Source organism: Fundulus heteroclitus, chromosome 17 (assembly GCF_011125445.2).
Source record: "Fundulus heteroclitus isolate FHET01 chromosome 17, MU-UCD_Fhet_4.1, whole genome shotgun sequence".
NCBI classification, from domain to species: Eukaryota; Metazoa; Chordata; class Actinopteri; order Cyprinodontiformes; family Fundulidae; genus Fundulus; species Fundulus heteroclitus.
This window is the reverse complement of record NC_046377.1, coordinates 17,093,150-17,105,600: the sequence shown is the minus strand read 5'-3', so window position 1 is coordinate 17,105,600 and position 12,451 is coordinate 17,093,150. Positions and strand designations below refer to the sequence as shown.

At 38.3% G+C, this 12,451-nt stretch overlaps 1 protein-coding gene across 1 annotated transcript in view; it reads right to left on the bottom strand.

The window, feature by feature from the left end:
* lamb1b (laminin, beta 1b) overlaps positions 1-12,451 on the bottom strand; it is a 44,747-nt gene that overhangs the window by 9,778 nt on the left and 22,518 nt on the right. Inside the window, exons 18-23 of the mRNA XM_036148966.1 lie at positions 11,694-11,837; positions 11,384-11,615; positions 7,422-7,579; positions 7,070-7,294; positions 5,104-5,321; positions 1,787-1,883 (exon numbers count right to left, since the gene is read on the bottom strand). Coding sequence (XP_036004859.1) covers positions 1,787-1,883; positions 5,104-5,321; positions 7,070-7,294; positions 7,422-7,579; positions 11,384-11,615; positions 11,694-11,837 — 1,074 coding nt within the window. The remainder of the gene's footprint in view (positions 1-1,786; positions 1,884-5,103; positions 5,322-7,069; positions 7,295-7,421; positions 7,580-11,383; positions 11,616-11,693; positions 11,838-12,451) is intronic.

Here is a 12,451-nt window from a genome sequence, read left to right as displayed (position 1 = left end):
GAGCGCGTTCTCTCCCATATCTATCCCTTTTTCTCACTCCAGCTACTGCGCCACACAATTTTTTTTTTTTGGGGGGGGGGATTGAAATTGTCTCATTTGCAGCAGTTTTCTGAATGACTTCTTGCTTATTCAGAGCTGCTGGCGCTCTGTTGTTTTTCTGAGCCAAACACACAAGACGAGCGGAAAACCTCAGAACTCTGTTTCTCACAGGGGTCAAAACCAATGAGCACCTTAAATATGAAATTGTAGTTCATTTTTATTTTATCTGGTATTTCTAATTAAATACAAATACTTGTTTTGAATTACTTGGATCCCATTGGGTGATATTTTAGTGGAAAAGGCTTATAGGCTTAACTGCTTTTGGGGTCTGTCTGGTATGAGTCATCAAATTCAATTTTACCATGATGGCACAAAAAGACAAGTAGTGATAATTTCATTATCACGCCTTATTATTAAATTGGGAATTAGTTCAGCATAGTAATATTATAATGCCGCCTCAGTTTTCATGACAGGAACTCAAAACGTTAAGGGGTCAGATTTGATGAAAATCGGATATTATAATGGTGCCCAGGCATGAGTTTTTTGTATTAGGTGACATGAAGCTCTCATTATGCCATTTTGGGGATACACATTCTTTAATCTGGATTTTTAATTTGAGAGACTGTCATATTCAAATACTACTGAGGCGCCTTTCACAGAGGTGAGCTCTCCAAAGGGAGCTCAGGTAATGATTTGAAGACATTCTGGATTATTGGTGTGGGATATAACAGAGCCGTTCACACTTAGCTCTGATGATTTTATTCCCCTAATGCTCAGCGAGATGCTTCATTTTGTGCTCCCGTGAAAATAAATGGAGAAACGCTACATCACGCTGTTCAAACTCAGCTACGAAACATTCAGAGATACCGCTTTCCTTCTAAATCTCATTTTTGGGTGATAGATCACAAGCAGTTTGTCACTTGTACCACTAGACCTGAGTTATTATCAGTTAGGGAGCTGGAATAGGACTAGTCTTGTTTGCATCAATTGGGTAGAGTTTGATTATAATTATTCTGACATGGGCAGTGGAGGTTCTAGACCAAATTTAGCAGGGGGGCCAGGGTGGGGCCAGTGTTTTTTCACAGGAGCACAAAACAAAAGATTGCGGGGGGGGGGGGGGGACTTAACAGGTCAACATTTCATCGTTTAATAGATTAAGACAATTGTGGCTCTGGAACTGCAGGATGCAGACCTCAGATCTTTTCTCAATACAGCAGGAGCTTAACGTGAAACAGCATAATTTTTAATTATTGTTATTTTTATTATTATTTATTTTTTTATTATTTTGTTATTTTATTATTGGGTAAAGGCATAAACAAAAAAATATAACTGATCTAAATGACCAGTCAGTCACAGTATCTTTGTCAGCATTTATCATCCTAAGAAATTTAATATCATGTTTTTAGTACAGGGGCCATAACAGGGGCCAGGAACAGTTCTACAGGGGCACAGGCCCCTGTTGGCCCCTGTCTAGAACCGCCCCTGGACATGGGCCTTACCTTGTTGAACTAAACTAGAATAAATTGGACTGAAATAGCTAAAACTTTGACAGCACATATTTAAACTATATTTTTTGCTCGACATGAATGAAGATCGCTCAAATTTAGCTGAGTAAATGTAATATTTGACTGAACTGGGGCAAAGTAGACACCATATGATTGAACTCGACTGTATTCACCAGATGTAGGAACAGATTAAGCCGCTCACATATTGCTAAAAAAGCTTAAGATGAGTGAGGAAGTCCTACCGTGGCATTTGACCTCTGGATCTCCCCAGAAAAGCTCTTTGCATTCTTGACACCTCCTGCCACCGAAACCCGGTTTGCACACACACTGACCCGTAACCTAGAGGAAGGCAACAGTCATCACAACATTTTAAACTCTCATTGTGCAGCTACCACACATTTTTCTGCATGTTTTAAAGGTTTTTTCATTTCACATGTGGAGCGAGCGGAGGGGCTTTGTTAGTACCCGATGCTCCTGGAAAAAAAAAAGAAATGTGTATTCAGTTGTTCCTCTGTGTATCGTGAGACTTCCTTCCTCTGCTGGAGAGACGCCAGTAAACACAGAGGCCCAAACGTTTGGGAGAATAAGTTTAGTTTTTCTGTATCCGCGTGTGCGTTTAATGGAAACAAAGCAAAAGGAAGCCAGAGACCGGAGGAATTCCCTTATAGCTGCAGCCAATAAATCAGCAAAGTCACACAAACACAGATCAATGTGTTTGGCTGGGTAGATAACAGAACCAGGCCGTTTTCCCGTTAGTAAGAGTTTGGAAAGAAGAAATCTCAGGTTAGTATCCACATGAAAAAACTGCTCATTATAAGACAACGTTTAGTGATTCGGTTTAGCCGTTCGGCGTTATTGGCTAAGTCTAACCCAAAACCAAAACTGAAAAAATAATCATAATCAGCTCCAGACGCATTGGGTCTAAATATGAACCCGACCCCCATGTTTGTTTGCAAGTGTAACATTTGCAAACCGTCTAACCTTAAAATGTTTCCCGCAAGACAAGACGAGTAGATCACTCCACCGCTGCCAGATTGTCCAACCAGTCTTTAGTAATCTATCGTTCTTAGTTGCTCTCCTACTAATGTTCACATATTTTTTTTGTTTCTTTGTATCCTAGAACAACCAACCTGAAAAGTACCTTCCTCCGAGCCACTCCCTGTTTCTCCCTGCTTCAGACGACAACAGTAATCTACCTTGAAAATGTGCCAAATTGTCATTTCTATGCTGATGATACTGTCTTGTATTGTGTTGCTTTTAAAAAAATGAGGAGTACGGGAAAAAAACCACTGGAGTGCTGATTTTGCCGAAAAACTGAAGTCACTGGCCGCCATCTTGCTACTCCCTACTCTCACAAAATCCCATAGGATTTGGTTGCAACAACAAGCAGTTTTCTGGCTGTGTGAAAACGTTTCACAGGTAATTCTACAGTCAGTGGATGTACTAACACTATCAACTACTAGGAAATTAGGTGCTGAAATATTTTACATGTTATTCATATTAAATATATATATATGTATATATAAGTATGTGTATATGTATATATGTATATATATGTATACACATATGTAAATATATGTTTTTGTATATTGTTATTTATATATTTATAAATGTTAAACATATATATTTAAATGAATAAAATGCAAAAATTTTCAGCACATGACTTTCTCAGTACTTGATATTTTTAGAACATAACATAAAACTATATGGCATTTGACATTTTAAAAGTTTTAAGCCCCCCCTGAACATGAGAAAATCCTCATTATTCAATGCTGTAGAACACATATTCCCTAGTTATTAGAGGAAAATAGGGAGTACCAATATGGCGGCTGGTGGCTTCAAAGCGACTCGTTCAAACAGACGGTGATTAGCACTCCATTGTATAATATAGCTCAGTGGAAAAAACGGAGGGCCCATGAAGGGGCCTTCAATTTAGCCCCGCCCCCGACGGCAAAACAGTGCCATCTTGTAGTGACATCATAGCTGGAGGAGCTCTGCAGTGACACTGAAAACATTTGTCACTGCAAAAAAAGCTGCAACATAAAATGAGAATACTCATTAATCGATGCCAAATATCAGGGTAAATATACCTGATATATTTTATTTAGAGGACAATTTTGTTTATCTCATTTCTATTTATGTTCAAATGATTTAATTGAATTGGAACCGAAATTTGAATTTAATGTTTACCAAATACTTTTTTACGTGATACTTGGTTGAAGAATTTCTTAAATTATTTATTTTTATTATTATTATTATTATTTATTAATTTCTGAAATTGATTTATTTAATATTTGTTAAATGTGTTAAAATTGTAAATTGTCTGAAATAAATTCCTTCATCATCATCATCATCATCATCATCAATACCATCATAACATTTTACTTTCTAACAATGTTTGACCCTTAATGTCAAATTTTTCAATGCCAAATCTCTTTTTCGATGTCATTGCAAGTGATTTTTCAATGTTTCATTTTTCAATGTCTAATTTTTCAATGCCAAATCTCTTTTCGATTAAGCTGCAAGCTGTCACTGTTTTAGCTCCATACCTCTTCGCTCATCAACAACAAATCACCTGAGAGCAGCAACTCTGTCAGGCTGACAACGATCCGATCGCTCACCTCCACTTACCTGCGTATCCTCTACCTAGGCCAGTCTTGGATTACAGCCCTTCCCCTACATCTCACATAAAACAAAACCTGAACGTACAAACCGTTCTCTCCAGCTTCACTAACCTCGTTCTTTCTCAGATTATTTTGCGGTCTACTGCTAAGAACCAGAACGCCTTTCAACCACAGCTGGAATACAAACACTAAGACAGGACAACCCCTTAATCCTTAGCATGAATACCTATAATGTATGCTGGTGAAGATTCTCAGTCATCCAGGTCATGGTCATTCCAAAAAAAGTAAAAAAACAAAGCAACTGGACTTGTTTTTCGTAGTTGAAGACGTTTCGCTTCCTCTCCAGGAAGCTTTCTCAATTCAAAAAGTCTGGAGTAATGTGGAGTACCAAGCTTTATACTACTGCCTAACAAAGGCCAAGCCAGGCCAATAACGACCCTAACGACTCCTCGTTACAGAGGAGTGGACCAGTTTCGGTTCAATCTGCTGGCTTAATGGCTTTAACGACCGCCCATTACTAAGGGGTGGACCTGTTTCGGTTGAATTTGCATGTTATCTAAGCCATTACAAGGCCTTTGTTAGGCAGTAGTATAAAGCTTGGTACTGCACATTACTCCAGACTTTTTTTTTCCTTTTTTTTCTCCTTTTTTTCCCTTTTTTTCTTTTCTTTTTTTTTCTTTTTTTTCTACTTTTTTTCCCTTTTTTTCTTTTATTTTCTTTTCTTTTTTTTTTTTCCTTTTTTTTTCTCCTTTTTTTTTTCTTCCAGACTTTTTGAATTGAGAAAGCTTCCTGGAGAGGAAGCGAAACGTCTTCAACCACGAAAAACAAGTCCAGTTGCTTTTTTTTTTTTTTACTTTTTTTGAAATACCTATAATGTAAAATATTTTGCGCATATTACGACTCAGGTTTTGTTTTCAGCGCAGCGTCGGACTCGCCTCGTCGCAGTAGGATCCGACAGAGTGGACGGGGTCGCAGTCGCAGCGTTGGCAGCCCGTCCCGCTGGCGATGTTCCACGTATCGGGAGCGCAGCGGTCACAGTTCTGCCCGACCACATTGGGCTGACAGGGACACTGGCCGCTACGCTGGTCACAGCGGCAGTCATCAGGCGAGGAACAGGCGTACGGTACCGTCCCCATCGAGTCACACATGCACTCTTAACAGAACAGATTGCAAATAATCACATTATAGAGGCGATTGACTTATTCCTTATTTCCCTATATTTACTTCTGAGGAGCCAGACTTCCTGGTAACTTATAAAAGTGGTCTTCAGACCTTACTTTCCAGAGCTTTAAGGTTATAAGTTACTTTATAAGACCCCCAACTTGTCTCTGAAAGTAAGATTCCAGGAACGTAAGATGTAAATTCTGCAAAGTGATGCCTAATTAGAGAGTCCCTGAAAGTAACTTTTAACCTTTGGAAAGTAACCTGTATATTCAAGGAACATAGTCTGAACCTGTGTTCTATGTAAGGGTCTGAAACTATGGGGTTACACTGCAAAAATAGACCTAAAAATAAGATTTTTTTTCTTGAAATTATTGTATTTTTCCTTGATTTGAGCTGGTAAATAGGACTATTTGCCAGTGGAATAAGATTTTTGCACTTAAAATAGGAACAATTCATCTCCATCATCTTATTTCAAGTGCAATATATCTAATTATCTTATTTTTTCGGGGTAAAAATACTCATTCCATTGGCAAATAATCTTATTTACCTGCTCAAATCAAGGGCAAATACATTAATTTCAAGAAAATTGTACTTATTTTTAGTTCTCTTTTTGCAGTGTAGGGCAAGTCACAGCACAAAACAGTTCCCCAAAGCACCTTGTAAGTTCCAGAAAGTAACACGTAAGTACAAGGAATTCAACCATTAAAAGTTCCAGGAAAGTAACCTATAATTCTAGAAAAAGTAATTCCCAGAAGTATCATTTGGATTTCTTAATGTTATCTGTTCCGCTATCAGAACCTTTATGCTCAAAAACATACCTACTAGGACCCAAAAAGTAAACTCTTAGTTCTGAAAAGTAAGCTCTAATTTCCAGAATATACCTCTAAATTCCGGAAAGTAACCCTACCTATGATTTTTTATAAATTAACCGCAGAATTCGGAGAAGTATCCGTTGGATTTCGTAACGTTATGTTTTCCGCTAGAACCAAAAAAGTAAACTAAGTTCCGAAAAGTAGGCTCTAATTTCCAGAATATAAGTTCCAGAAAGTAACTTCCGGGAAAGTAACCCTACCTATAATTTTAGACAAAATAACTGTAAAATTTCTGCGAAGTACCTTTTGGATTTTGGAAACTCATCTGTAATTTTCAGAAAAGTAAGCCGTAAATTCCAGAAGAGTAGCTTAGTCGCCTCAAGAGCCTGCTCACTGAAATTACCCGATGAAATTCCTAAGGATAACCTTTAAGGTCTAGAACATAACCACTAAGAACCAAAAAAGTGAACTCATAGTTCCAAAATATAGCCTCTAATATCCAGAACATATCTCAATGTTAAAGTAACCGATAAGTTCCAGAAAGTAACTTCTGGAAAAGTAACCTCTAAGTGTAACATGTTTTCAGCTAATAGCGCTTCAGGAGTCAAATTGTAAAAAATAAAACCATCTTTTTTCCCCGTATTAAACATTGTTACATTAGAAGTGAGGGTATAATGGGTGTTTGCAACAAACTTTTAGCAACAAGGCGCAAGACCACATGGAGAAGAACTGGATTTTAAAAAGCATTGTTTAGGAAGTTTGAAGAATCATCTGCTGACGACTTGTTTCAAATATTAGCAAAATCGTCTGGCTCCTTGGAAGCAAAGCATAGAAAAAGTCAAAAAAACAAACATTGTATCGTTCTATTAAGAACAAAAGTTGGCCGCATAGATAAGCGGAACTACGTTCGTGAATCTATACGCACTCCGGCAGCTCTGTGTTGCTGCGTTGCCGTAATATCCCGGTTTGCAGTGCTGGCAGGAGTGGCCCTGTGTGTGGTACAGACATTTGAGACAGGCGCCTGTGCGCACATCGCAGGATCCCGGGTCGTGCATGTCAATGTTGTTGTTACAATCACAGGGCATGCAGCGGCCTCCGGGGACGAGAGGGTTTCCATAATAACCTGGGGCGCATTCATCACACCTGCTTCCTGGATGAAGAAAAAGAAAAAGCATAAAAAGGGTTGATTACAGGTGTTTTTGTTAAAGACACGATGACAAAACGGCACTTTTCTGCTGCTTACATAATAACAAATCTTTAAAAATGCATGTACACACCTTTGTAGCCGTGGCTGCACACACACACCAGCTGATTGGTTAAAAGGTAACAGCTGTCCGCAAACTGCCGACCGCTCCGGGGCCCGTCTGGACACATGCAGGGACGACAGTGGCCTCCTGATCCCAGCTCTGGGTCACCGTGGTAACCATTCAAACACCTGTTAAAAGGGCAGTTTTCCACAGGCTTGGCTCAGAGTTGCTCTGCTGAGCTTTAGAAACTCATAGTTTCAAATTAAATTCAATTAACAGCATGAATTGTTGGCCCAGGTCTTCAACCTGGAGACAAATACAGCCTCCAGCTGTGTGGAGTTCCCCAAGGCTTCATTCTGGGTCCCTCTTTGTTTTGTTGTATATCTTATTTTAGGGGTCTGTTTTTCAACCGTTGTACGTCAAATATTCAAATGTGTTTCTCCACGAAAATTAAAACTAACGAAAAAAAAAAAAAAAATAACCTGGAGATTTAATACATCACTGCTTAAAGATGAAGAATTTATAAAATTCATTAAAGAACAGTGGGCCTCATACTTAGAATACAATGATCAACCAGGTACATCGGCATCGATATTGTGGGAAGCTGGAAAAGCAGTGATGAGAGGTAAAATAATTTCTTTCTCATCTCATAAAAAGAAAAAAGAAAACAAAAAGATTCAGGAATTAGAAGAAAAACTTAAGTTACTAGAATCCTCTCAAGAAGAAGGAAAGTTAGGTAAAATCCGTGAAGTAAAATTAGAACTAAACCACTATATTGAAAAGCAAAATAGATTTCTAATACAAAGACTCCGAATAGAAAATTTTGAACATGGCAATAAGTCAGGAAGCTTTCTAGCTAATCAGCTTAAAATAAATAAGGAGAAAACTACTATATTTGCAGTTACAGATTCAACTGGTAATACAGTAAGTGAATCGGAGTGTATAAATAATACCTTCCGCGATTTCTACAAATCTTTATACACACCACAGATAAATCCATCAGAGAAGGATATTAAGCAATTTCTGGATAAAATTACACTTCCTAAATTATCAGATAACCAAAGAATGACACTGGATTCCCCGCTGACAACAGCTGAAACCCAGGAAGCTCTTAAAAGCATGCCTAATAAAAAGGCTCCAGGTCCAGATGGATTCCCCACTGAGTTTTATAAAGAGTTCTGGAATATTCTAGCCCCAACGTTCCACAGAATGTTGCAGGAAATACAGGAAAAAGGTTGATTTCCAGCTAATATGAACTCTGCCACCATCAGCCTTCTGCTCAAGCCAGACAAAGATCCTGTGTTGCCCACTAGTTATCGTCCCATATCCTTAATTAATGTGGATATTAAGATAATCTCTAAAGCTTTTGCAAAAAGATTAGACAAAGTTACTCCTCTTATAATACATCCAGATCAACCTGGTTTCATCAGAGGAAGGCAGTCATCCACAAATACACGCCGATTACTTAATTTAATTGATTATTCCTACAGTAAAAACATTAAAACCAATATATTGTCTTTAGACGCAGAAAAAGCATTTGATAGAGTAAATTGGAAATTTTTATTCGCTTCTCTTCATAAATTCGGTTTTGGCGATTTATTCATAAATTGGTTAAAAATTCTATACAATTCTCCAACAGCCTGTGTCAGGACAAATAATCAAATATCTTCCAGTTTTTGTCTACAGAGGGGCACCAGGCAAGGATGCCCTCTTTCTCCATCACTTTTTGCCATCTTTATAGAACCTCTAGCAGCAACAATCAGACAAACAAAAGCTGTAAAAGGTATAAAATGCATGAAAGTAGAGCATAAGATTAGTCTGTACGCGGATGATGTATTACTTTATCTCCAGCATTCAAATAATTCTCTTTTACAAGTAATTAGAATACTAGAATCTTTCTCTAAAGTATCAGATTACTCGTTAAACTGGTCTAAATCTACGGTACTGTCAATTAATTGCTCTCTCGGAAACTCCCTAGATTTACAAATGCAATCAGGAAATATTAAATATTTAGGTATTACTGTGTCGAATAAATTAACGGATTTACTTAAACTTAACCATGCTCCACTTTAAAAAAAAAAAAAAAAAAAAAAAAAAAAAAACTAACGAATCCTTGTAACCTATATTGAACTGGCTAAATGGCAAATAAGAAATACATGTATATAGCAATAATATAATAAACAAGTCACATTATCAAAACTTGTTTAGATATTTGTAAATAAGGAATCTTTTTGATATGGAAATTAAACACAATGTAAATTTGGATAAAAAAACAAAACATAATTGGAATCGACAACTCAAAGAAATATAGAGCAATATCTACAATAAATTGTCCCCTAAAGGAGAGACGAGGGATTGCAACCTTATATGTGATGTTACAATTGGCTGGGCTTCAGTATTTCTGACGATGTTTGGTGACATATTTGGAGAACGCAGCAGTCAACCACTTCGTCTTGTGTCTGGAGACTCCATTGCTGGAAGAATTTAATTAGATTCTTCGTCACCCCCAAAATTAACAGCAATTACTCGTGTTTTTTGGCTTTGCCCCAACATTAGCAGATTCTGTCAAAATGTTCACCTTGCTGTTGTCATATTTCTGGGCTATGATATATCTAAGTTTTGGATACATGAAAGAAGGAATTGTGCTAAAAGAAGATGAATATTTACTTTTAAATTTTTTTGGGCAGCTTGTAAAAAAGCAACCAGGAGAAAATGGAATAAGTCAGACTCACCAACCCAAGACGACTAGATGAAACTTGTTAATGAAATATATTTGATGGAACAGCAAACTCATAAATTAAGAACTCAAATAGACCAGTGAGGAAATAAGTGGATTATCTAGTCATCAACGACAGGCAAAGGAATACCAAACTGATAATATATAAACAAATTTGTGAGTCATGGCAATTCAACATGTTTGTCTTTTGTTCTTTGTAATACTTTTTCCCATCTCTTTCCAAAAGAGATTTGTGTTATTCTGTCAAAAATTTAATAAAGAAAAAGTATTTTTAAAAAAAAGAAAAAAAAAGAAAAAGAAATGTAAAAATTTGACTGTTGCTGCAACCAAGCGAGCCGTGCGATCATGGTTTGTGTACAAAGTTTTTGAAAATCAGAGCCCACACTGCAAAAACGGAACTAAAAATAAATAATATTTTCTTAAAATCAGTGTATCTGTCCTTGATTTGAGCAGGTAAATAAGATGATCTTCCAATGGAATAAGATTTTTGCACTTAAAATGGGAACATCTCGTCTCCAGCATCTTATTTCAAGTGCAGGATGTCTATTTATCTTATTTTAGGGGTCAAAATACTCATTCCATTGGCATCTACTCTTATTTACCTGCTCAAATCTAGGACAAAAACACAAATTTCAAGAACATTTTACTTATTTTTAGATTTGTTTTTGCAGTGCATTTCTATGAACACACACTGCAAAAAAGGAACTAAAAGTAAGTCAGGTTTTCTTGAAATTAATGTATTTTTCCTTGATTTAAGCAGGTTAATCAGACTATTTGCCAATGCAGTGAGTATTTTTACCCCTAAAATAAGATAATTAGATATCCTGCACTTAAAATAAGATGATAGAGATGAAATGTTCCCATTTTAAGTGGAAGAATCTTGTTCCATTGGCAAATAGTCTTATTCAGTTGCTTAAATCAAGGAAAAATACATTAATTTCAAGAAAGTTTGACTTACTTTCAGTTCCCTTTTTGCAGTGCAGTTTACAAAACTGTATCTTTGGCCAAGCACATTATTTCGCTGATACAAAAAAAACTGTTTTTCTCTCCCTTTTATCTTTACGAATGACATTCAAAGTGAAAATTGGGATGCATTTCACCGGAATTACAGTTCTGACCCCAAATCCTGAAAAACAGCATTGAGGAACTCCACATTTAAGTACTTATTTTTCTACTCTTCTGGTTCTCATGCTAAAGGATGTAATAACTAATGGTAAAAATAAGGATTTATGATCCGTTCCCGTGTCATCGTCACCTCTCACAGTGATGTCCGGTGGTGAAGTCTCTGCAACCCAGGCACTCTCCGCTCTGAGGGTGACAGTCCTCGCTGTGGCCGTTACATTGGCACGGTCGGCACTGAGGGAACCCCCAATGGCCCGGTAAGCAGTGGGAACACTGCCGGCCGGTGGCTCCACGCACGCACTCGCACTGGCCGGTTGATTCGTGACAGAAAGGCGTGACGGAGCCCAGGGGGTCGCAGTCGCAGGCTGGGGGTTAAACTAAAGATTAATGGGAGGAAAGTGTGGGCGCCACGCAGCAAAGTGCAGGGGGTTTCTGACACTCACATCTGCAGCCAGCAGGACCGAAGAGGAACGTAGCCGGAGCACAGTGGTCGCAGTCTCTGCCGACCACGTTGGGCCGACATCGACACTGACCGCCGCTCGGCTCGCACACGGCGCTGAGAGAACCCTGAGGGTCGCAGCGGCAAGCTGGGTCAGAAGAGCGGGGAAACCGAGAAAGGTTTTATTATATGTTTACACACACAAAATTAGGAAGTAGAGGGAAACCAAATACATGTTTTCTAACTTATTTGACAGTAAAAAAACAAAAATAAAAGTTTTATTTAATTTTTACTTAGCTCTCTTCACACAGATTTCCATAAAGATAAAATCCCGTGGAGCCAATTGCCATCAGAAGATATTAAAGGCATACTATGCAACATTTTTCAGTTAATTAATGTGTTCCATACCGTTTTGGATGATTAAATGAGTCATTTCAGGTTGAACAAAGGTTTTCTCGGCCGCCCTGGTGGTCTGTAGGGGAAATACCGCACTTGCAGGAGCCCTCGGCCCGCACTCACAGGCTCAGAAGTCTGGTGCATCGCGAAAGTCGGTCTTGCTTTACGGCGAGAACTGCTACACGCCCCCAGTGAAAGGCGTGCTCGTTGCTAGCGCAGTGGAGATATTTGTGCAGTTATCATGGCGGAACCAGCGAGAAAACAGTGAAAGCCCATGTCGGAGCAGGCAAGAAAGAGGAAAAGGGCTCTGGACAGAGAGAGGAGTCGTACACGGGTGAACATCGGGCAAGCTTTTTCAGAATGGCG